The sequence below is a fragment of the Leptosomus discolor genome, chromosome 4, assembly GCF_034619465.1.
Source record: "Leptosomus discolor isolate bLepDis1 chromosome 4, bLepDis1.hap2, whole genome shotgun sequence".
NCBI classification, from domain to species: Eukaryota; Metazoa; Chordata; class Aves; order Leptosomiformes; family Leptosomidae; genus Leptosomus; species Leptosomus discolor.
The window spans coordinates 54,639,717-54,666,858 of record NC_141394.1 but is presented as its reverse complement, the minus strand read 5'-3'; the positions used below and the strand labels follow the sequence as shown (position 1 = coordinate 54,666,858).

At 38.9% G+C, this 27,142-nt stretch overlaps 1 protein-coding gene across 1 annotated transcript in view; it reads right to left on the bottom strand.

The window, feature by feature from the left end:
* Positions 1–27,142, bottom strand: part of CORIN (corin, serine peptidase) — a 156,427-nt gene that overhangs the window by 39,274 nt on the left and 90,011 nt on the right. The window contains exons 6-11 of the mRNA XM_086464230.1: positions 23,885–23,995; positions 16,619–16,726; positions 14,949–15,059; positions 13,899–14,015; positions 11,216–11,314; positions 3,386–3,617 (exon numbers count right to left, since the gene is read on the bottom strand). Of these exons, the coding sequence (XP_086320356.1) occupies positions 3,386–3,617; positions 11,216–11,314; positions 13,899–14,015; positions 14,949–15,059; positions 16,619–16,726; positions 23,885–23,995 (778 nt within the window). The remainder of the gene's footprint in view (positions 1–3,385; positions 3,618–11,215; positions 11,315–13,898; positions 14,016–14,948; positions 15,060–16,618; positions 16,727–23,884; positions 23,996–27,142) is intronic.

Below are 27,142 nucleotides of genomic sequence, written 5' to 3'. Positions count from 1 at the left end.
ATTCAAAGATTTTTTCACCAGACTTGGCCTAATATTACCTAATGCTTTATTAGAGATGAAGAATACTGTTCAGAATTTGAAAACATACTTGATAGATCAATGAATAGCCTCAATAATAGCAAGTACAGTTCTTTCAAAAAACCTCTTCACCTGTGTTCCTTAGAACAGAACTTCATGAAGACAGTTACTGTTAAAAAATAAAGCATGACAGCCAAACTAATAACAAAAAGACAATGAAAAGCCTTGCAAAGCAGGGACAGATGTTTTATAAAGAGGAAGTAGAATTAAAATTGTTTGGTTATACCACCTAGAATGAAAAGAACAGATCAGTGTGCTGGTATTAAAAAATCTAATACGTGTCTGGGAAGTACATTTTATAAGTGCAGAATTATAACATGAATTTGCAATTCAGGGTCAGAAAGTGTACTTTGACGTGAAAAACTTAACACTGAAAAAAGGCATTAGCTGAACTCCATTTCACATTTACATGAAAAGAGAGGTAAAGCAATACATATGTCATGTTAAGCTCAACTAATCACTGATATCTTTGAACAAGAGCACAGTTATTTTGCAAAGGCAGCAGCAGATTCTCAGAATAAAGTTTCTGTGCTCGGAACATAACATTCCGCCTTGTAGGAGCTTCAAACTGTAGTTAAGTAGATTTATATTTACATTGATGTATCAAATGTATTTAATTTTTTTTCTGCTACATTTCTCAATTAACTCAAGGGTTTACTGGTATGAGGCTACAAGTGTTTTCATTTCTAAAATATTTTTACATTTTTACGTTATATCTGTGTCTGAAATTCTTCCTAAAACATTATTGTAAAGCAAATACCACAGATCTCAGTGGGACTTTCCAAGGGATCCCTTCCTGATAAAAATCACTCTCTACTTGTGATCTAACATAAGAGCAAATCCTGAAAACAGTTATAAAGTACAGCTTTGAATCTTAGGACTTTAAATTTTATGTTGTATATTCAATCTCATCTAAACATGATGTTACCCTGCTTTGAGTAGGAAATTAGACCAGATGAATTCCAGAGGTCCCCTTCAAATTAAATTATACTACGGTTTCTACAAGTTCCTCTTCATCTGTTTAATACCTTAAATTCGAAGATTATTCAACTGTATTATGATACTTCTTAAAATCTGCTAGTTAGATACGTAGTTGCCGAAGCAAAGAGGCTATAATTTAACTTTTGTCCCTTGACACTAGAATAAGTTAGCTCAATTTTTATTTATTATACTGCTTTCTCAAAAAAAAAAAAAGAAAAAAAAGGAAAACAAGAAAAAAAGACTCAATTGTCAAACAAGCAAGCCTGAAACAGAGCTTGCACAAACCACTAACTTCACAGCAACCCCATATGCAATACTCAAACTTTCCTGTTAGGTCTGTATGTGAGAATTATGCAATATTTTAGTAAATTTCCCTGTGACTCACTTTTAACCTGCACTAAGAAGCACATCAGTAGACAAAGAAGCATTATCTATTTGTCAACAATGTCATGTGGCAGGAAATCTTAGGACATGTATTTCAATTTTCAATGCACTTTTCTCCAATACAGTAGATGTTAATCGATCAATACTGTCAGGGTAGGCCCAATAAGAGAGACAGAAATACAGCATGAGAAGGCTCCAGCAGTCACTAGCTCAAAGAGCTCTACCTGCTGATCAGGTTTATTAGCTCTCCTAACCCGCATCAACTGCTGCTACCAAAGCCATAATATTTACAGAACATAGTCTCTTTTGAACAGATACAGGCATAACCCTGAGAAGTACAGTGATATTAAACTGTTGAGGATGGTAGAAAAGTTAATCTGACAAGTAGAAAGCCTAAGTTAGTCTGTAATTCAGAATGATATGTCACTCCTCTAATTTAGAAAGGTAAGCATGCATTAAAATCTCAGTTTTTCTTAACAGTATTTGGCTAGGGCTTTGCATAGATAAAGTGATATACCAACACAAAGAACTATTACAAACATTAATGTTCCAAATTTAATTGATTCTATAATTGCTGCAATTCTAATCAAACACACAGAAATGGAAAATGCTTCATACAAAGCTCACAGCATCCTTCTGGACAAGTTATTCAACTGTGGGGTGAGGATGTTCATGTTGCACTGGGTGAAGCACTGGCTGAAGGGCAGAGCTCAAAGGGTTGTAGTGAATGGGGTGACATCCAGCTGGCGACCAGTCACCAGTGATGTTCCCCAGGGTTCAATTCTAGGGCCAGTCCTGTTCAATGTATTATCAACAATCTGGATGCAGGAATTGAATGCACCTTTAGTAAGTTTGCTGAAGATACCAGACTGGGAGGTGCTGTTGACTCTCTGGAGGGACAAGAGGCCTGGCAGAGAGATCTAGATAGATTGGAGCACTGGGCTATGATTAACGGGGTGAAATTTAACAAGTCCAAATGCCAGATCTTGCACCTAGGATGGAGTAATTCCAGGCACAAGTATAAACTGGGAGAGGAGTAGCTGGAGAGGAGCCCTACAGAAAGGGATCTGGGGGTGCTGGTCAACAGTAGGCTCAATAAGAAGCAGCAGTGTGCCCTGGGAGCCAAGAGGGCAAACCACACCCTGGGATGCATCAAATACAGCACAACCAGGTAGTCAAAAGAGGGGATTATCCTGCTGTATCCCACATTGGTGTGGCCTCACCTGGAGTACCGTGTGCAGTTCCAGGCCTCACAATTTAAGAAGGATGTGAAGGTCCTTGAATGCCCTCCAGGGGAGGGCAACAAAGCTGGCAAAAGGGCTGGAAGGAATGTCCTATGAGGAGCAGCTAAGGACTTTGGGCTTGTTTAGATTGGAGAAAAGAAGGCTCTCTACAACTTCCTGAGGAGGAGACATGAAGAGGGAGGTGCTGATCTCTTCTCCCTGGTATTCAGTGATAGGATGCATGGGAATGGTTCAAAGCTGCACCAGGGGAGGTTTAGACTGGACGTTAGGAAGCATTTCTTTACAAGGAGGGTGGTCAAACTCTGGAACAGGCTTTCTTGAGAGGTGGTCGATGCCCCAAGCCTGTCAGTATTTAAGAGGCATTGGGACAACGCCCTTAACACCATACGCTAACTTGGTCAGCTGTCAGACTAGGTGATCACTGTAGGTCTCTTCCAACTGAAACAGTCTATTCTATTCAGTATATAAATTTTGAAAATTATTGAACTACTATTCCTCTCCTTGTTTTGATTACTTCAGATACTAATCACATACATGTAACAAACTGCATTTAACAATCTTATAAGATATGGTTTTCTGCCTTTTGCTATGGAATCTCAAAGCAAGATTTCTGGCAATTTCAATGGAAACAGAAAATTGGGAAAGGCTAAAATGACAGACAATGTCAGTAAAGAATTAAATGAAGTATAGCATAGTACCTGCAAGGTGGGATCCGCTGATTTGTATGGGGGTCACATTTTGGCACTAGGATTGTACAGGCAAAAAACATAAGGTACTTGTAACAGTTGGTCTGAACCAAGGCTGGGAAAAGAGAAGACTCCCAGCTGATAGAGGCTTCCTTCTGTGTCCTGTGGCCAAGGTAGTTTGGGTAATAAGTATAGTTGTAAGGCAAGTTCATACAGAGTTCCAGAGTAATTGGTTCACACTGACCTTTCACAGAAAGAAAACAAAAAAAGAAAGACAAATGGTGTGGGATTAACTGAAATACAGAAGAAATAATTACATAAGTATTTAACAAATTTATCAGTCAGGGGATTTCTTCTCAGACCTAAGCAACTAGAAGTTTCAGAGCTCAAGACTCCATATAAGCCTATTCATACCAGTAAAGAAAGGTGGGTTTGACCTCCACCTATATAATAATCTATTCAGAGACTTATATTCCCTTACCAATATGCATTAACTTCCCGAGTAACATCTTGACTTTAACATGGTACAATAAACCATTCTTTAAAAACAGATTTATTCTTTTCAAATCAAGTTTCTGACGATTTTCAAGAGCTCCTGTACTGTACAGCAACACACTTCCTACTGGTGTACTATGCTACCGTAACACACCTCATACTGGCAGGGCAATTGTCAAAAGGAGGACAACTGGGATCATAGGATACTTTGGGTTGGAAAGGATCTCAGGAGGTCTCTAGTCCAACATCCTGCTCAAAGCTTGGTCCGCTCCGAGGACTGACCAGGTTTCTCAAGGCTTAGTTCAGTCGGGTCTTGAAAAATCTCTAATGACAGAGACTGCACAACTTCTCTGTATAGAAAACAGAAGGCAGGATTTTTTTATTTTATTTTACTTTTTGTATCCCAAGATTTGAAGGAAGAATGGGGAAAATTAGATTATGTGTTGCACAGACACTGAGTAAGAGACAGTCTACACACTAATAATTGAATTCAGATAAACATAATTGATAATAAAGAGAATAATAAATAAGAGCAAAATAAATGCAACAGCTACAAGTCCATATTTACACAGGCTATAGCTATAGACAAAAATCATCCAGCTTCTAGGGGGTTTATCACAACACATATTGAACTGACCAAGTATTTTGGATTTAAAAAATTGTACAGCTTTTATATTTCTTCCCAAATTGGTAGTCAGAAGTATTTATTTTTCAATTTTCCACGACAAAAGAAAACAACAGTTTCACTTACATTCAGACTGAAATTCAGTTTTTTTATTTAGCACTGAGACCAATGTGAAATTATTTAGTTTTACCTACTTTTGAAATATGAGAAAGTTTTCCATGAAAAAGTGTACTGTTCAGAAGTCATTTGTTATCAAAACACTTGCATATCAGGAGGCTGGAGCACCTCCCCTGTGAGGACAGGCTGAGAGAGTTGGGTTTGTTCAGCCTGGACAACAGAAGGCTCTAGGGGGACCTTCTAGCGGCCTTCCAGTACTTCAAAGGAGCCTACAGGAAAGGTGGGGAGGAACTCTTTCTCAGGGAGGGTAGTGATAGGACGAGGGGTAACAGTTTCAAACAGAAAGAGGGGAGATTTCTTCACTGTGAGGGTGGTGAGACACCGGAATATGTTGCCCAGAGAAGCTGTGTCTGTCTCCGCCCTGGAAGTGTCAAAGGCCAAGTTGGATGGGGCTTTGAGCAACCTGGTTTAGTGGAAGGTGTCCTTGCCCATGGCAAAGGGGTTGGAACTAGATGGTCTTTAAGGTCCCCTCCAACCCAAACCATTCTATCATTCTATGATTCTGGAACCAAATGTATCTTAACACAACTAATGCTCTCCACCAGCCAGTTACTAGTGTGTTGCCAGCACAGTGTGGCAACTGTGTGATCCTATAGCTGGATCTTTGCGAGGAAGTTGAAAGAAGATCCAACAGTCAATTATCCAGCTGATCAGCAGAGCAGGTCAGTCTTTCTTGGACAGGCATTCCCTGTTATAAGCTCTTTTAGTATTTACCTCTAATCTGAGGATCACAAAGAACATTTTACCTATAGCTTTTCTGCTCTGCAAAATCCCTGCATACTGCCAATACTGAACTATTACTGTTGGCTCAAATCACTTAGTCCCAGGGGCATACGAGGTTCAAAGACTTCAACAATCCTCCTCACATTTCCTTTTCCTCATAATGAACTCTCCCTTGTCCTCCCACACTTCAGCCCCAGGTGCCCAGATTACTTTGGTTTTGTCTTTTGATTTTTCCCCAGTAAACATCATCTTGATGTGTACAGAGTATTACATGTTCATCAGTATTTCACAATGAAACCCAAGTAAATGAACGCACAAATATGTAGAATGTTATGTTTGTATAACAACTATTCAACACTAAAGGGTAGAAAAGCACATATATAATTTTCTTTTATTATGCCTCATATTTATAGGGGTTTAGGTGAATTCCAGAAGAAAATCTAGTCCACTGAAATGCCCCATAGGATAGCTCTTCACATGCTTTCAATACGATTACAGTTTTCACACTGCGTTTAGAAAACTTCTGTCACATTATATGCAAAAACGTCGTAGGTTGGAACAGAATAAATTTGACTCTCACACCAAATTCCCTACAATCCACAAGCAGAGTAATGAACAGAAAATACATTCCAGGGGAACATCTGACTGAATTAAAGTAACCCAAAATGTTAATCTTTCCTTCCTACGTCTGTCCTACAGTTTAAGAGATCTTACTGCTCCCTTGTTTATAGCATATGTACGTACAACCTAATAAGTGGGGAACAAGGAATTAAATTCATTGCATTTTTATCCTAAAAAATCCACAAAACCAAAAAAAACCAAACCAAAACAAAAAACCCCAACCAACAAAACAAAAGCCACAAACAGATTACGCCTGGGTTTAATATCTTCATGTATGTTATGAACTTGCTCTACCTACTATACAGGAATTAGTTCCAACATTGTAACAGAAGTGAATGGGATATTTCACAGAATCACAGAAAGGTTGAGGTTGAAAGGGACCTCTGGTCCAACCCCCTTGGTCAAGCAGGGCCACCTAGAGCAGGTTGTGCACAACCATGCCCAGACAGCTTCTGTCTGTCTCCAAGGATGAAGTCTCCACAACCCTTCTGGCCAACCTGTGTTCAGCCACCCTCACAGTAAAAAAAGTGTTTTCTGGTGTTCAGAGGGAGCCTCCTGTGTTTCAGTTTGTGCCCACTGCCTCTGGTCCTGTCACTGAGCACCAAAACATCTCCGTCTTCTTTACACTCTTCTTTCAGATATTTAGCCTATGTATGTTGTAATTGCATTATAATGCCAACCTAAACTGATCAGACATTATCACACATGGAGAACGTCATATTCAATATTGCTAAGTGTGGCCTATGCTTTGGAATTTTCCAATCAAAGAGTTATTTGGGCCAGAAGATACTGCATTGTCAAAACTGAAATCTTCCACAGGAATTTTCATCTCTTACCAAAGACAAAGTAACTCTGGTCAAAATAGGAACAGTGAAAACAACATAAAAAAAAAGACAGACAATAGTTTTTCCAGATGTTATGCAAGAAAAATCTCTCCCAAATTGTCTTGCTGTTCCATTGTGTATAAACAATTAAATATTCACTGGACCAGAAAGGGAGAAAGAGAGATGATCCAGAAGTCTAATTCAGATTATGTGTTACTCCTGTTGAGAATTATAGACTGTTTTCCATAATATGATGAGGAAACAGCTTCACTAAAAAGCTTTTGGGTTTCTCATGACATAGAATAGGAACACTGATTTAGAACTCAAATATCACGTCAAAAAATGTTTTTCACTCAACATAGTCCTAGCCACTCAACCATTTTCCAAAATTGCTGTCCATACATACAATGGGCTACAAAACTTTGCGTTGATCAGGAAAAGATTTTGGACTACAGGACAAACTGCTTTGGACCACAGAAAGTCTCATACTGATTTATCTACAAGGAAGATGAGTCCAAGAAAAGTACACTTTCGGCTCTCTCTTATTGTAAGAAAGACCGAATTGCAGTCACATTGCTTGAAAGACTGTTGCCTTTTACAGGACTGTAGTTGCTGTTTATGAAAGGGAATTTGCTTAAGAGAGAACTGCTCCCTGAGTATATAAGACCCAGAGGCTACTGTGGGAATTTACGTAGTTTTTGTTGGGTAAGGCTGATGATGATGCCTTGTTTGCCTGCCAAACAGATGACCTGTCTTATGCATGACTGGTGACTATACAGCCATCAGCTGTGAGTCCCGTGTTGGTCCTGTCACGATATATCAGATACATTCCATGTGTTCTTTACTAAGCAGTTTAAGTTATAAGTACTTAAAAATAAATAAAATTACAAAATACTATCTTTTTTTGACCTGAGTAGAAGTAAAGTTGCTACAGTTTTAAAAATACAAACCAGGGTTTAGTGTAATGCCTGTTGAGTTTTGGAAGCATTATGAATAAAGAAGCTTTGAAACAGCAGATAGAAATATGGAAGCCCCCGTTCCTGGGTAAACCGCAGTTTTGTGGCAAAGTCAGTAACGCTTAAAGAAAAAAGCTGAATCTTCAAATGAAGAAACTGAGAAGTAACACCAGTTCTTAGAGACACAGGCTGCTAAAGCTGCTGCTTCTCTTGCAGGCAGAGAAATCTAGGACTAAACACCCTTCACTCCCATGAGCCTCCAGCCCACAGAGAATCGATCTTATCACACACATTTAAACTTGTGACTAGCTAGAGTAGAGTTCTTCAAGTCTGTAATTATATCTCAATCAATACTCATGTATTCTGACCTTAAAACATCAGGAAAATGTGACCTTCAAATCTCAAGGCAAGAAAAGATTACTTGGAGAACTGTTTTCTTTGGAGATGCCAGGTACCTACAGTTCCAAGGGATTTCAGCAGGAACTTCAGATGTGGTCAACAACCAAAGTCATTTGATCTGTTGCAATAGCTCATGTTTGATTTCTCCTTGATTAGTGTATGTAGCTCAAAATATATTGCTTCCTTTTCACCAGGAGGGGGTCAACCTCTCATGGGAGATGATACCTGACCATTAATTGCAAGGCACAGAGGAGAAAATGACCGAGATAATTCAGTGAAGTTATCTGAGATTTCAACCCCCAAAATATTAAATTATTTTTTAAATTTAAATTTTATTAAAAGTTTTTTAAAAATGAAGTGGATTGTTACTAGTTTTGTGTTACATGGACACCTTCCTTCCCACTTCATAACTTCTCTAAATATTTCTTGGGGAGAATGATGGTTTGGTTCACAACAGACAAGTGAAAAAACCAACACCTACTACTGCAATCACCTTAGAAGGCTCCTTCTCACCTGAATAGTTTGGTTGTAGATATGGATTAGGAAACAGACCTAGGTGATGTACATAGTAGGCATCTGTTGCAGAACACCTTAGCAATAAAAGGAGGTAGATGAACCTTTCTTCAGAAAGCTGGAAGACGCCTCATGATTGCAGGCCCTGGTACTTGTGAGAGTTTAAATCACATTGATATCTGCTTGGACAGCAAGTTGGTCTTAAAGGAGAGCCTCCTCAAAGCACAGGAAGAGTCCATTCCAATTCAAAGCAAGCCAAGCAAGTGTGGCATAAGGCCACCTTGGCTGAACATGGATCTTTTGACCAAGCTCAAACACAAAAAAGAAATACACAGAAGAGGGGATAAAGCACTTAACTGGAACGTAGAGATATTTTCCGAGCACACAAAAATGGAGTTACAAAAGCCAAAGCTCAGCTAGAGTTGAAACTACTGAGCAATTTAAAGGGCAAGAAGGAGGGCTCTTTTAAGTACATTGGTAGCAAAAGGAAATGTAAGAAAAACATGGGTCTGCTGCTCAGTGTGTCAGGAGAACTAGTGACCAGGGACATGGAGAAGACCATGGTAGTCAATGTCTTTTCTGCCTCAATTTCCATGGAGGAATGTCATTGGAAGGCTGCTTTGTATCACCTTCAAAAGGTCACAGCAACCTGATGACTCGAGAAAGGCAAACATCACATCCATCTTTAGGAACAGCAGGAAGGAGGATCCAGGGGACTACAGTCCAGTCAGTCAATCCTCAGTGCCCAGGAAGATTATAGATCAGCTCCTTTTGGAAGACATGCCCACACATGAAGAAAAAGAGGTGACTGGGAACAGCCAGCACAGATTTATCATAGAAAAATCATGCCTGATTAATCAGATTGCTGTTTCTGACAAGATGACTGGCTTCATTCCCTTTTACACAGCACTGGTGCATATCTGGGGTATTGTGTCCTGCTTTTTGGCTCCCCAACTCACAAAAGACATTGACATACTGGAATGAGGTCAGTGGAGGGCCACCAAGCAGGTTAGGGGACTGGCTCACATGATCTACAGGTAAGTTGGGAAAAGAAGGTTTGTTCAGGCATCAAAGAGGAAGGCTAAGGGGAGATCTTACTGCTGTTAACAATTACCTAATGGGAAGGTGTAAGGCAGACAGAGCTAGACTTTTAGAAATGTGCATGGATAGGATGAGACACAAGTAACACAGAGAATTCCAGTTACACAAATGTAAAAAAGGTTTTTACCATGAGAGTGGTCTAGCACTGCAACAGGTCTCCCAGAAAGACTGTGGAATCTCTGTCCTTGGAGATACTCAAAACTCAGCTGCACAAGGTCACGGTCCATGTGACCTAATTGGCATTGCTTTGATCAGGAGTTTGGACTGGTTGACCGAAGGTGTGAATTAACATCCTTCTAATGCTAAACATGGTACTTGGGATTGTCCCAGTTCAAAGTTAGGAGAAGCATTGATAGAAACACATGTAAAGCATATATGCTCAAGTATCTTTACTTTAGCAGCATCTAGAGGCCCCAGCATGAATGGTGCCTGTCTCAAACACTTGTGAGTGACAGTCTCAACTTTGGACAGATTGTGGAGTCTGGACTAGTTGACCTTCCCATATTCATTCCAGCCTAAATGGAATAACATTATACAAACAAGCTACCATATAGTAACAAACCATACCTTCCAGAGATAACTGCTCAGCACAAAGCGATCATAGGATATGTCTACACATTCACATGTAAGTGAAGGCAAGCCTGCCCATGTGCCAAGGTGGCCTGAATTGATGTGACTGTATCAACACATCATCAAGTCTTAATTAATTCTGAATACAGTTCTGCCCCAGTTTTAAAACCTAGCCAACTGTACTTCTTTTGAGTACCTATTCACAGTGCTGCATTGCACAAGTGAGAGAGAGAGCTACTTGGAAGCAAGTGTACAGTGGACACAGGAGGCTTGCATGGTGCAGTGTAGTACATGACATAGAAATGATGATATGCAGTGTTGAAGACTCTGATCCTCTACAATGTGTCTTGGTCAGAAGAATAACTAGTTTTGCCGATTTGAATATCAAAACTATTCTTTCATAAAAGGGCTAAAAGTTCTCCAGACTTCTAAACCCAGTACCATGTTTTCTTATATTCTGTATAAGAATATGTATTAATAATAATTTATAATTAATAAAGCAGTAGCTTCCGCTTTACACTTACACTATGTTGCTTACCTTATGTAAACAGTGAATATCATTAAATGTTAAGAAAAAGTGCAACTGTTAGCACCCATGTATCAAAAATTCACAGAAGGGAAAATATCTCAATGTCAAATGTTATGAGTATCTCTTAGTACATCGATAATCACAAGTCATGATGAAACTTTTCTTTTCAACTTTGCCCTTTTCAATACTAAATCATTACACACGTGCATTAGATAGTAAATTAGAGTATTACTTACTGTGTCCTACCCTGAATCGTCATTACACTCAAACACTAAAACAGTGACAGTATGAAGCATGTGACCCACTTACTGCAGTTTGTCTGGCTGTTTCTCATCTCACAGAGAGAAGTTCCACAGGGATCAGGACAGGAAGTACATCTCTGGTCTCCCTCCTGACAGAGGGTTTGACCTGAGGAAAACAGAAATTTACTATTCTAATTATTTACCAGGGTAATAAAAATGACTGGAGTGTAGTGATGAGAAAATACAGAGTTTACCTTACAAGTATTTCCTTTACATAGCTGAATAAGTAACCTACAGCATTTCAAGTGCAGTAAGGAAGTGTTGTAAGGAAAAGTGAGCAGGTGTCACTTTTCTTTACCGCTATGTTTAATATAAGAATTTACATCCCAGTTTCTGAATGAGAGATATGGACCTCTGAAAGCCATCTACCGTGATCCTCTGGCAGAGTATGAAAAGTCATGCAAAACAGATTTCAAAGGAAACAATAGGTCCTAGCTGAAAGAGAATACTCTCTGGGAATTATTCTTCAGTGTCATTCAGTTGATCTGCTTCTTGTTTTACAATAGTTTTAGCAGAAAATAAAAACCACCCTGAAGAAAGGTTGTTATTGTCCTTCTTTGGCTGGTTAAAACACAAACAACAAAAGAAACCCCAAAAGGCTATGGTCCTAAAGATGGAACTCAGAATAACTAAACCCAGCACTTCATCAAAAAGTTTCTGAGCACATTACCTGGGTAATCAGTTCCTCTGACAAATCCCTGGACTTCTCTCTATCTCATAGTGGTGACAGCTCCTTTCCAAACTGTTAAATTCTCTCCTCCATATGACTTTTGCAAAATCAGTCATTTAATTTACTATTCTGTACACAGAGACTGAACAGTTCGTATTTTATCATATCGTCTTGTTAAAAATGGTTTATTGCAACTATTGCTTAGTGTCTGCATTGCACTACTGTCCATGAACATTAATCATTCAGTCACAGCATCCTTATATTGGGCATAGAGAAGATAGTGAAGAAACATCTTGTTTCAATGACCTTGACAATAACCTTGTCCCAAAGAACTGATGATGTAGTCATATTTATTCATAATTATGTGGATTTACTTCCCTTCATACATATTACACATTGCTGAAGCAATGGAGGTACTTACCTTTGCTGTAGGAATTGACTGTCTCTTTTTTACAGGTGCATCTGATAGCAAAATGGAACTTAAAAGGTAGAGAAAACCTTTTGACTTCTAAAGCTATCACAAATCTTCAGATTAAAATTAATTTTTAAAGTTTACTCCACCTCCTTCTTATCCCACAGTGGAAGTTTCTCAGCACTTTAAAAACCCCTCTCCTACAGTGTAGGTTCTTTTGACCCCAGCACAGTCAATGCTAAATTTCTATAAACACACTCTACCCTGTCTTTTGAAGGGATCACAGAACCAGCTGTGAGTACATCTATGTTGTCACAAAATAAATGACATTAGTAATATTAATAGGTGCCATACTTTACACTTCCTTAAGTTATGTAGAGAAGGAGATCATTTTTCTCATGATATAGATGAAGCAATGGTCATTTGTAACCCCTATATGTACATACTGGTACTATTACACAGGGTCCCTGTATCTTCATATGAGCAAGTGACAAGTCGCTACATCTTGACCTCAAATTTCTATGCTGATTTCACATATTTAGCATTTTGTAACAAAACCAATACTCCAGCTCACTTCAGACCTAATTTCACTGCCTCTGCTAGGCAAATCCAGATTGCTTGATGTGTAAAGCAGAGAAGCCTTTGTATTACACCCTATTGCATTTTCTGAAATTGATTGAAATCAATAACATACGTAAGAAATAAAAAAAGTTACAAACAAGAATTCTGACTTGCTTTTACATGGACTTCGCAAGGAACTAAAGAGCAACAATCCAAATGAAGTCCAAATTCTGCCTACATATTCTCAGTGTATAGTTGCGTAAAGGAAAAATTTTGTTCTACACAATATTGCAAAATATTAGACAGAGGTTTTTGCACATTGAAGAATAAATGTAACAACAAGGAAAACTTCTGTAATTAAAACCTTTGCAGTTTAAAGGCTGCAATCTGAAGCTATACCTTACCAGAAACAAGAGAACTAATTACACACGAAAAATACCTTTAAATGCTGAAACTATCAAACATGGCAATATTTCTTTCTAAGTGCCAACATGTACCACAGGACAGAGGTCTTTGGGAAACCATGTTCCAGGGCTCAAGAAACTGCCTGGTTTCCTTTTCTTTCATATAATCCATCATGAAACAGCTATTAAGTCACTGTGAAAACTTGCATTCTCATGTATTTTCCCTTACTCACACTAAATCACTAGTTTATTTATGAAAACATCCCTTCTCTGATTCCCAAGCTCTGATGAAAAAAAGGATTTTAATGAGAAAATTCCTCCTCAAATGACACCAATTCCTGTGACAGGAGCTTCTAATTGCTGCAGACAATGTGAACATGTAATAATTTATCTCAAGTAACAGCTGATTGTGTCAGATAACCAAATACTATGCTAAATATCACCTCCATTTCTTTAACTTCTTATATTTTTAAGGACTAATAAAACTCTGCTTACAACTTCCTGTGTGAAAGCAGACACTAACCAGCCTTAGCAAGTGTTATTTGAAAGGCAAAGAAGGTAAAGTGTCGGACAGCTTTAGCTAAAGGCACTTCAAAACAAAGCAGTCCTACAGCAGTATGATTAAAATGAGGGATATCCTTACTTTCACTGCAGTTTTCTTCATCACTTCCATCTTTACAGTCATTATCTCCATCACACTGGAATGCACTAGGAATGCACTGCCCATTTCTGCATTCCACCAGACCCTGACTATGACATGCTAGAGAGAAAAAAGGACAATATTCTGATCAACTTAGGTTAATGAAGGTCCGAATTATTTTTGAACATCATCTTGAAGTTATTTTAGGAGGAGCTGATAACACTGCTTAGCACTGAAGGTCACTAGACACTTTTCATCATAGGTAGGCTATGTTTTCAATAGCCTACAGCTGTGCTGATCTTTAATTACAGGGACTGAAACTATATATGTCAGGTATTAGCAACAGGCTGAAATGAAGGTTAAGCTTTTCCATGAAAAAAACCCAAACCAATAACTTTTACTCATATAAAAATTGTAAGTAAGTGGGCAAAGAAAAGGTGACATTCCTTTATTCACATTACGTTCCTAGATTTCAGGGGAAATTGTAGGATAGCCATTACAAGGTCAAGCACTGAACAGCAGCAAGAATCAAAGCAGCAGAAGCATATGTCTTAGGAGAACCTTAATCACATTAAAACATATGGCTAATTCCCCAAGGCTTGGTTTTGCAACCTCAGCAACATTCTAGTGTAGTTTTGCAGATAATACACCATCATCATTGGATGAGACAGAAGTCCAAACTGGCAAGGTGTGATAGGTCACATACAGACACATTAGGAAGCTGTCACAAATTCAGAATGCCTACAGTTTAAGAGGTTATATATGTTCATTCATTACTTTTTAATGAGAACATTACAATTAAGAAAAAGCTAATTCTGTAATTAACAAGAAGCTGAAAGACAAGGCAATGCTGGTACTTCTCAACAATGGCAACAAATGTTTAATTTGCTGCAGCTATCTACCAGAAGGGACATTTGTCAAGTGCAAACTTCTGAAATCAAATAATCTTATCATTTTGCCCTATGTGTAATAAGTAAGTATACTACTTATCTTATATTTTGATTTTTACTTTTAAAGAAAGAAAAAACTAATTTACAGATTAAGGGGACTTACAGCAATTGATTTCATCTGATTTGTCTACACAGTCATGGTCACCGTCACATACCCAGTCAGCTGTTATACATCTCCCATCTCCACACTGATGATGCGTCACCTGATTACAATCTAAATAAAATGCAAATTCGAGGGGAAAAAAAAAAAGGTTATAAATTACCATTTCTGTAATTTATATTATTGATCACTTGTGCTATGCCTATGAGCTATTCATTCTTACAAATAAGCCATTTTGCATTAGTAACTCACAATAAGATTTTCTGTACCTGCAGATGGTAGTTACATATGTTCTGAATTCTATTGCCTATATAGATAATAATGCACTCCTTTGCTCAGGTGCACTGTTGTTTCCATTTGCAAATTAACAAATCTTAGAATCTTGTTTAACAGATTAAAAGATCTTCTGGCTTCCCATCTCAAGGAGTGATTTTCAGTTAGCCAACATTTTCATTTGCCATCATGTAAAATCATTCCCTACATTTAAACTTTTAATAAGAAGTTAAAAAAAAAAGTTTCTCAGCTGCCATATTTGGTACTTAATCAGAAACTATGTTTTTTGCATGCACTCACAATTTTCCATAAGCATGATCTATAAAGAAACTATTCCAATGTTCATCTTACTCTTTCTACCTGAATACTTCCACAAATCAAGAAAAGCATTCCATTAAGCAGGCTGACTTTACACCAAAATAAACAGGGAGTATAGACATAGTCCAGTCTGCCAAATCTGCTATGAAACCCACTTATAGCCTGTACAAAAAATTAGATCTTAAATTTTATATAGAAAACACTATCTCAAGATAGGAATAGCAGGAGTCAGATTAATGTTTAGAAAAGTCTTTAGTCAAAGTCAGTTTATGAAAAAAAAAACAACACAACCAAAATTGACATAAATCAGTGAAAGATATTAGAATATATTTAATTTGGAGAAGAAACATAAAACAAATCTCAGAAAAAAGTGTGCCTTGATTTCTAGTTTTGAAATTTTCTGTGCTTTCCTTAGAAAAGCAAGAGAGAAGTGAGAAATAATATTTTAACTTTTAAAGAATTATTTTAGAGTACTGAATTTTTATCATGTGTAGTACCAGGAGCAGAAGTTAGAAAAAATAAGGCTTTCAAAGTTTTCCAATATTCCAATGTGAAGGTCATTCTTTTTTATGGCAAAACCTCATTTTTTCCTATGAAAGTTAAGTGTAGGTAGAAAGACAAAAATAAGGAGGCATAACATCAAAGTTGATTGAAAACAGAATTTGAAAGAAACAGATTTTGACCATCAAAACATACAAGTTCACTATGAAGCTTATGTAAAAATAATTCAGTTATAAAACAGCTGGCATCACCAGTGTGTAGCCTCTCATGATTTGGTTTAATCTGAGTTAAATTCAGCCAAGTTAGCAAGAAAGTATCCATAACATCTTGAATTAGTTTAAAACCAATTGCAAATCAGAATATTTCTTTAAAATACCACTACCTTCAAAGTTTGGACTAACTCATAACCTTCCTTTAAACATTTTCAAATTGCATATAGAATTTGTGAGCTGTTTTTACTTTGCCAAAAAAGAGTAACAACAGGATATATTATTCTTTTAGTAGTTTAAGGAAAAAAGATTGCTGGCTTAGGAGATACTGCTATCTTAAAGACTTTAGAAAAGCATAAAACTTTCATTTACCACAGTTTTGTTCATCACTAAGGTCTCCACAGTCATCATATCCATCACAAACAAAGGTATAATTTAGGCATTTTCCTGTATTGCAACGAAATTGATCATCACTGCAGTCTACAAAACAAATTTTTGTAAAATGTTAACATGACCTTGGAACATTCATATAAACTATGACACTGGAATGTATGGACTAAAACAAGATTAGTTGAAGATACTCTACAATTTACAGGTCTGCATTAACACTTGGTGTGTACCAGTTTATTAGAATCTAAGATGGAATAACAAGAAAAATCAAAAGCAATTTTTAGACATTTTTATTTTGTTCTTACCAATTACTTTTTTTGATCCATGAGGAGAAAGTGCTCTTGTTACACATATGGACCAAAATGTTTAATTAATTTATACACATAAAGTTCTCAAGAAACGTTGTGGGTTTCATTGGCCAGATCATGAGGAGAGTCTTGACCACGTGATGTGGCTATTAGGTGAAACTGAAGCTTCTAACAGCACAATCAAGATTCACAGACCCTGCTTTTGAGCCTGCCTTTGATCTCACAATATGTTCAAACAAGCTTTACGCTTTACATAGTTTTGAGCTCAGAATTTAGCCTGATGCTGTCTCAACAGGGAATTCTAGCACTGTCAGCCCTAAGTGGCTTTAGCCTTTCTTTCTATGCTTTCGGTAAAGCCCTGATAAATATTTTCTAAGTATAGCCAAAACACTTGAATAATATCAGGTTTGATAAAAATATGGAATCTATGTTGTAGTCAGGAAACAGGGGAAAAGAGAAAACAGGGTTGGTGTTGTCCGGTCCATTTAGTAGTAACTTTTGATTACAAACATGCACTTGGGAAGCAAGTGACCTAGTTTCACTGCCTTCCTCTAGACTCTTCCTTTATATTTTGCTTTTTCAGGGAGAATGACAGGATATAGAAGAACTAGGTGGACAATCCCTCCTTCCTGTTGAAGCTATGCCACTGGAACCAAGGAAGTTCTTTGTGCCCTTTTGTACTGGGATATACGGGCATTTTAAATGAGCTCTTTCCTGGACAACATACAGAAAAATCTCCAAGAGCAGGGACTGGAACACAAGTCCCTCCCCTCAGCTGAGATGCTCAACCACTAAACAACAGAATCATGTTACTGCTTGCTTCTCTCCTCTTGTCATGTGAGCCCTGTGCTTACGAATGCACAGTGGTCTCACTGCAAAAGAAAGGTGTCCTTCTAAGTATATTGCACACTAAAAAGGCACAGCACTCTCCCAGAAGGTGCAGTGGGGTTTCTATCCCTCCAGATCAATATCAGCCAAGTGTTCCACCTCCTAGGTAAGTGCTCTAACTTTAAATTTCTCAAGGCTTTACCAAGCTCAACTCTAGAACTTGAACATGAATCACTTCTTCCTCTTCCCCCACAGAACTATTCGTGCTTTCTACAAGGTTCACATAATCTTAGAAAGTCCAAACAGAATTTACAGCACACAGCAAAGGACAGTGCTTCAGGACATAAAGTAAAATCATACGGTGGAGCCATGAGCTTCATAGTCAATAGTTAATTTAGCTTTAAAAGAACAAAAGATGAAAGAGTAAATACCAAAAACCTCAAACTAAATGAAAATATTTAAGTTATAGTTTCATGTAAGCAGAACAATTAGCTGTGACTAAAATTCTATACATTACTTGTTCTGAGTGTGCAACAGCATGAAGTACTCTGGCAACCTTTATCCTTATTGATCAGTTTGTAACTCTGACAGTTTCTATCAGTATCTATTCATTTCCTCATGCAAATGAAACAAAGCTGCCTTTCTATGTCGTTTCCTCTGGATAAGTTTACTGTTTAATTTCCATCCATACCCCCATTCCTGTTTACATTCGCATCTCTGTAGCTGCAACAATGTCCTTTAGGGCATAGCAGCTCTCAGGCCCACAGACAAGGTAAACAAAAATAATACAAACTTCCTTGCAAGCAAGAACCACTTGATGAAAACCTAAGAGTCTTAACATACATTTTCTTCAAGATACTGGCAATAACTTATAGTATAGGGTAGTGAGTTACTTCCATCAGAATAAGATAGGCGTTTTGCAGCTGTCATTTGTAAAAGGTTCAACAACTTAAATTTTTTTTAACGATGGGACAAGCCCAGTTTTCATAAAATTAAATACAAATTCCTATTCTATACTCCACTAAACACAAATAAAGCCTGGTCAATCTTTTGCATTCAGCAATCCTTTGATCGTTATTCATGCATACCCTGTTTTCACCACTTCACTATTGCATCATGTGTCCCTCTGACCATGAATCACCTCAGCCCAACACTCAGAGGTGATTTTAGGAGTCCTAAGTTTTAAAGATGTATGTTTAAAGAGATATGTGGATATGTACAAATTCTGTCACTTCAATTCAACAAGGCACTGTTCTGGAGTGTGGCATGCAGCACCATATGTATATAAACATTTTTTTTTGGTATTTTATTACTAAAACAGTCATCAACTTGTTCACCCTTTGTGAAAGAGATGTATGACTAAGAAAGTCACATGAGCAGGAAGTAACACAAGCTAACAGCCCAGCAGAAATGCCTCTACACCAATGCATGCAGCATGGGCAACAAACAGGAGTTGGAAGCCACTGGGCTGCTAGAAAGCTGCAACCTAGTTGCCATTACTGACGTTTCATGGGATGAATCCTGTGACTGGACTGCAGCTATTGATGGCTACAGGCTATTCAGAAGGGACAGGCAAGGAAGGAGGGGTGAAAGGGCTGCCCTCTGCATCAAGAAACGGATGAAGTCTGAAGAGCTGTCTCTGAAGAACAGCCATGAGCAGGTTGAAAGCTTATGGGTAAGAATTAGAGACCAAGGCAAAAAAGGGAACCTTGTGGATGGCATCTACTACAGGCTGCCTGATTAAGGGGAGCTATTGACAAAGCCTTCTTACTGCAGCTACAGGAGGCTTTGCACTCACAGGCTCTCATCCTGCTGGGGGACTTCAACTACCCCAACAACTACTGGAAAAGTAGCATAGCAAGCTGTAGGCAATCCAGGAGACTCCTGGAGTGCATGGAGGATAATTTCTTAACAGACAGCCTTACCAGAAGGGATGCGATACCAGACCTGATGGTCACCAAAGAGAGTGAGCTGATCAGTGACATCAAGATTGGAGGCAGCCTGGGCTGCGGTGATCACACACTGGTGGAGTTCACAGTCCTGAATGACACAGGTCAGGCAAAGAGTAAAGACAGGACCCTGAACTTTAGGAAAGCAAACTCCCAGCTCTTCAAGAAGTTAGTCAATAGGACCCCCTGGGAAACTGCCCTGATGGACAAGGGTGCAGAATACATCTAGCAGATCTTTAAGGACACTTTGCACAGACCACCAGAGCTCTCGATCCCCAGGTGTAAGAAATCAGGAAAGCAAGCCAAGAGACTGACATGGCTGAGTCGAGACCTGCTGGTCAAACTAAAGGGCAAGAAGGAAATGTACATGGTGGAAGCAGGGACAGGTATCCTGGGAAGAGTATAGGGATGCTGCCTGGTTGTGTAGAGATGAGGTCAGGAAGGCCAAGGCATGACTGGAGCTGAACTTGGCAAGGGACACAATAATAAGGGATTCTATAGGTATGTCAACCAGAAAAGGAAGGTTAAAGAAAGTGTACCCCTCAGATGAGCAAGACTGGCAAGCTGGTAACAATGGACAAGGAGAAGACTGAAGTAATCAATGACATTTTGCCTCAGTCTTCACTGGCAATCTCTCTTCCCACACCTCTCTAGTGAATGGGCTGCAAGATGGGGACTACAGCCCTCCCCCTGTAAGAGATCAGGTCTATGACCACCTGAGGAACCTGAACATGTATAAGTCTATGGGACCTAACAAGATGTATCCCAAAGTCCTGAGGGAACTGGCCAGTGTAATCACCAAGCCACTCTCCATGATATTTGAAGTCACGGCAGTCAGGTGAAGTCCCCAGCAATCGGAAAAAGGGAAACATTGCACCCATTTTTAAAAAGCGTAGAAAGGAGGACGACCCTGGGAACCACTGACCTGTCAAGTCTCACCTCTTTGCCTGAGAAGAGCATGGAACAGACCCTACTAGGAGCTATGCTAAGGTACACGAAGGACAGGGAGGTGATTTGAGACAGCCAGCATGGCTTCACCAAGGGCAAGTCCTGCCTGACCAACCTAGTGGCCTTCTATCATGGAGTGGCTACATCAGTGGACAAGGAAAGAGCTATGGATGTCATTTCTCTGGACTTCTGCGTGGCCTTTGTCACAGTCCCCCACAACATCCTTCTCTCTAAATTGGAGAGATACAGATTTGATGCAGTGAGTGAGGAATTGGTTCGAATGTTGCGTCCAGAGGGTAGTGGTCAATGGCTTGATGTCCAGATAGAGATCAGTGACAAGTGGTGTCCCCTAGGGATCCATACTGGGACCAGTGCTGTTTAACATCTCCATCAATGCCATAGACAGTGTGATCAAGTACACCCTCCGCAAGTTTGCAGATGACACCAAGCTGAGTTGTGTGGTTAACATATTGGAGGGATGGAATGCCATCCAGAAGGGCTTGGATAAGTTTGAAAAGTGGACTTGTGTAAACCTCATGAGGTTCAACAAGGCCAAGTGCAAGGTCCTGCACCTGGGTTGGGGCAATCTGCAGTATCAAAACAGGCTGGGGAACGAAGAGATTGAGAACAGCCCTGTGGAGAAGGACTTGGGGGTACTGGTGGATGAAAAGCTGGACATGAGATGGCAACGTGCACTTGCAGTCCAGAAGGCCAACCATATCTTGGGCTGCATCAGAAGGAGTGTGGCCAGCAGATTGAGGGAGGTGATTTTCCCCCTCTACTCCACTCTGGTGACACCCTAGTACTGCATCCAGCTCCAGAGTCCTCAGTAAAGACATGGACCTGTTGGAGTGGGTCCAGAGGAAGGCCACAAAAGTGATCAGGAACACCTCTCCTATGAGGAAAGGCTGAGAGAGTTGGGGTTGTTCAGCCTGCAGGAGTGGCCTTTCAGTACTTAAAGGCGGCTTCTAAGAAAGACAGGGTCAGACTTTTTAGTAAGGCCTATAGCAGAAAGACAAGGGGTAATGGTTTCAAACTAAAAGAGGGTAGACTTAGACCAGATATAAGGAAGAAATTTCTTACAATGAGGGTGGTGAAACACTGGAACAGGCTGCCCAGAGAGGTGGTAGATGTCCCATCCCTGGAAACATTCAAGATCAGGTTGAACGGGGCTCCGAGCAACCTGATCCACACCTGGAGTACTGTGTCCAGTTCTGGGGCCCCAGTTCAAGTGGGACAGGGAACTACTAGAGAGAGTTCAGTGGAGGGCTACTAAGATGATGAGGGGATTGAAGTATCTCTCCTAAGAGGAAAGGCTGAGAGACCTGGGGCTTTTTAGCCTGGAGAAGACTGAGAGGGGACCTTATCAACACTTACAAATATCTAAAGGGTGGGTGTCAAGAGGACGGGGCCAGGCTCTTCTCAGTGGTGCCCAGTGACAGGACAAGGGGCAACGGCCAAACTGCAGCACAGGAAGTTCCACCTCAACATGAGGACAAACTTCTTCACATTAAGGATGTCAGAGCACTGGAACAGGCTGTGCAGGGAGGTTGTGGGGTCTCCTTCCCTGGAGATATTCAAACCCCACCTGGATGCAGTCCTGTGCAACCTGCTCTAGGTGAACCTGCTTTAGCAGGGGGGTTGGACTAGATCATCTCCAGAGGTCCCTTCCAACCCCTGCTATTCTGTGATTCTGTGATCTAGCTAAAGATGTACCTGCTCACTGCAAGCGGGTGGTACTAGATGACCTTTAGAGCTCCCTTCCAATCCAAACCATTCTATGATTCTATAAGGTGACTCAAGAATTTGAGACAGGCAAGGATTGCAGCAAAACACATACCTTTTATCAGACAAACTTTCAGGCAAATAAGTCCTCCTTCAGTTTTGCTGTTTCTGCTGTGCAATTCAAGAAGGTCTTATTTGACCTCCACCCCCTCTCCCAAAATCTTACCAAGTATCTTACTAAAAGACATTCTCTGCCTATAAACCCTGTGTCATTTAACAGACAGACTCTCTTTTAAAGATAGTCTTAATTCGTTAAATTTATAGTGCTTGTTTTTTCAAGACACGTAATATTTTTATTCTTATATTAGTAATTTCTTCTTTTCCCATTTCTAATGGAACTTGAGACCCACAGTCTCATAGGCATTTTTCAATTTTTTAGCTTGCATTAAAACTGAAGTTAACACTGACAGGAAAAATTCAAAGATAAAAACATACAATACTTTTTATGTAACAGAAATTTTATCAACCTCCATTAAACAAACTGCAGGCTATTAAAGGAAAAGCAAGCTCTAGCCTCATTCATATTGAGACTAAGAGGAAATTGCAGCCATCATTTATTCCTTGGAGTATCCCAGATTAAATCTGTCAGCAACTTCCTTAAAAGCAGCTCTGCGGCTCTTGGAACGCCCAGGCTCTTAAATCACTACTAAGAACAAATCTTTTGAGGTGAATCTAAACTTCAGAGTCTGGAATTCAACCCTAGGTCTGACATTTTCCAAAGTCTGAATGCACAGAACACTGTTGCAGCATCATGTCCTACTATAATCTCTATTTTGTCCCACATTTTCTTTTTTCTTTTTTTTTTTTTCCTTTTCATTGTTTTCCTACTGTACATTTGCTCAGCTTTTCCAAAGTTAGTAGTAGTCCAAGGATGTTTTTGTCAACATGGGAAAACACATAGAAGCTCTAAAGACACACACTACCACATACAAATAAACAAGAAATTAAGATATTAAGCATGTATATTAATTTTTCTTTTCTACTGCACCATATACTGGGATTTATTTAAATAAACCACATCCAGGGTTGAGGCCAAAAGAACTTTCTAAACAGATGGTTTTGCATCTGCTGTAAAATCAATGCCGAGGACTAGAAAAAAGACACAACTAACAGCTTCAGTTTATTATCAGAAGTGCTCTTCTGATGCATGTTCTGATCCCTTAAAAAAAAATGCCCCAAAATATTTCTAATTTCCACATGGCTCCTTGCAGAAATGTTAGAAACTGCTTCTGGGCAAAAAATTTGATAGATCAAAAAACACATGCTGTGGCCAGAGTGAGCAAATACATTGAATGGCAACTGAGGGAATCCAAGTCTCAATATATGCAAATACTGTGCAAAGCTCCTATTCTGTACCAATAGCCTTCTTTAGTTTTCAGGTTTCCCTGAATTGATTCAGTGTTTCAAAGTGCAAGGTTTAAGAAGCTTACTGCAGTGGACTTCATCACTCCAATCATCACAGTCATTGTAGCCATTACACTGCAGTTTCCCTGGGATGCAGATCCCACTGGCACACAAGAAACTCTCTCCTCCACACAGTGCTGGAAAAGAGAAGAAAAGAAAGAATGCATTTTAAACTTTTCAGGGTAAGAAGAAACAAGCAGAAATAAAAGATGGTTAGAACAATGAGTCTTAATTCATGTATTCATCAACAAACCCCCAATTAATCAAATTCAAGCAAGTGCAAACTGGTATTTGCAGTCAGGCTGCTCAACAAAGCTAAACAAAGCAGAAAGTTTCACCTCCAATCTAACTTTTGTTATTTCAAAAATAGGTATCCAGGCTGAGTTAATCAGTGAGGTTCAATCTAGCATAACCTCAAACACAGCTGTACAGAGTAACTGTTAAAAACTGACCTTAGGATGGGATTAAATAAGCTTTTTTTTTTTTCCTTTAAATAGATGCATCAGATTAAATATCCAACTAAAGTTAAAACAGATAGATCTTCTCAGCCTAGATGTTCAGGCAAAAGATCACCAAGTTGAGACTTAATAGCATCATAGCACAGACACCTTTCTACAGGGGAAGGATTCCTCAAACATTCTTATAACTCCTTGAACACTAGAAGACAGTCTTCATTGCCATTTGATATATGGGGAATTGAGATGCCTAAAGAGACAAAAAACAACCCTGGAGTGTTAGATATCCCACTGGAGATACCTTGCAGGGCCATTATGTTCAGAGGGAGGGAACTCATAACATCTTCCCATTTAAAAGTCCTTCAATGCACTTAAAATACAGAGATGTAGATCACCATTAATTTGTTTAGACCTTAGTCCATGCAAAAGGGATCAAACATCGAAGCCTTTGCTTTAAAAAACACTGGCTAAGAAAAATCACTGTAAAGCATACAGATGGGGAAGATATCAAGTGAAAATTACACGGGGATGCAAAGTAAAGATGTCAAGCTTAAAAGCAAATATTCAGTACAGAACCTAGTTGTTGGGTTTTGGGTTGGGTTTTTTTTGTTTTCCTTTTTTTCCCAAAAGCCGTAGTTAACAGTCAGGCTGCTCAACAAAGCTAAACAAAGCAGAAAGTTTCACCTCCAAGTAAAAGATCAGCAAAATCCCCTAATAACTTTACTTTAAGCATATATTTCTGAAATGAGAAATAGCTTTCAGGGATGGAGGTAAAAAAACCTGTCACTTTGCCGGCATACAGTTATTAAGTGTAACCAGGCATGAGAACAGAAAGTTCAAACAATAAAATCGCATGAAAGTTCAACATTCTACTCATAGAAATTCTATTGTAATTCAAACTTTGTATCCAAGTTTACCAAGAACAATAAGTATCTCTAATTGTAGCTTTCAAATGCAAATCATGGGTATGAAAAAACATGTTTCAGCAGCAGCAGTTATAGAATCTCTTCCACCATTAAAGTCAGTTTGCACCTGATCACAACATAGCTACATATTTCTCATTTTAAAAAGTCAAAATTTTCATTTTTCCTATTCCTATAGGAAAATTCAGTGTCCATTTCTTCTGTTATTCTCTGAACCTGATGCTTAACAAAGTCTGGAAAGTATATTTATGATCTACATCTCAAAAGCAAAAAATGCACATTGGGTATTCTCATCATAATTTTGTATTCCTCATAACATGTCTACCAACAAGTATATTCATGCAGAATACAGTTTAAAATTAAATCAAGGAAAAATAACCAAATATCTAATGAAATAATTTTTAGTAGCATAAGCTTTTATGACCTCAGTTTGGCACTGCAATAAATGATTGCACAAAGGTAACACACTACATAAATTTCAGATGAAGCCATTAATAAATCAATGACTATGATGATGTTCATGTCAGGATTTTACTTGGTGCTGCACTCAGTAGAATTCCTAGTATAAAGAATTATTCTTAACAGTGAAGTATTAACCACAATAATGTGTTGATTAAGTACATTCTTGGGCAAATAAAAACTGAGCTTAAGTAAAAGATCAGTCCTAAAATCACGCACTGCTAATGTCCCATTTAAACACCCCTTTCTGGAGCCAACATTTCACTTACAAAAGGAGGGAAAGTTCTTTTTAATCTCTTCCAACAAAACAGTCTGTCATGAGGTAACTCAGAGCACACAATTAATCTCATTTTATACGTCTTCAAAAGAATAGAAACAACAATGAAACAAAATGGAAAGCAAAGTGGTGCTAATGAAATCTGGCAGTTTCACAAAGCATGCAAATACAATTTAAGGACAGAAAAGATGAAAGGTAGAAAAAGATGAGAAATGTGAACTAATAAATATTGACTCTCCATGCTGCTACATTAATTTTTTATCTGCTTTATTTGGTTGTTAAGCCATAGTGCTTCATAGAATTTCAGGAATTCATTATTTAGTGTTGTATCTTTTGATTTTAGTAAGTGTATCATAAAAGAAAGCTTGATGGAAACTTTTTTCTTACGATCTCAAACACATGGCTTTTATCTTCTAGTGCTTTAAACTGCAGGGTAGAAAGTGTTATGCCTCTTTTTTTTCCTCATGTGAAAAGCTGAAGCATAGGAGGCCCAAGTGGTTTGTACAATGACAAATAAGGAATCAGGTGAACAATTCTAAGTGGTTTATAGAAGTGTATTCCTAAAAATTTAAACCTAAATCAGAAAAAAAGTTATCTCCCTGTTCTGACAAAGTAAGCCTTTTACTTCTTGAAGCATGCTGGTCTTTACAACAGTTTCTTACCAGGAATTTTGGCTGTTGATGGGAGACCAGTATCCCTCAGCCCTGCCATTGCCTTTACTTTGGCAAGGGACAGTTTGTCAGCCTTCATGTTACCCTAATAACTGTCTCTTCTCATTCTCTCAAAGAGCTTCCAGTGATGACCAGGACTCCTTCTGAACCGAGGCCCAAGACCTGGGTGGTTTTGTACTATTCCTCAGTTGTGCTGGTTTTCTTTTCACTGGTATCCTTAATCTGCAGCCACCAGGTACAACCTATAGCCTAGAATACAGCTTTTTGCCATTCTTTTGATTTCTTGAATCCACCAGGACAACTTGCCCATAGTGACTGTCAGAGCCATGAGTGCAAAAATAGGCCTTGAATGACCCTGACCAGCTGCACCTGGGGCCTCACTCACACCATGCCCACAGGCTCAAGCCCTGCCTGAGCACTGCTGTAGGCACAACCTTATATTCAGCTCCAGCTCCTGGACGGATCCCTCATATATACATTGTGGCTGGTCTGCAGCCCT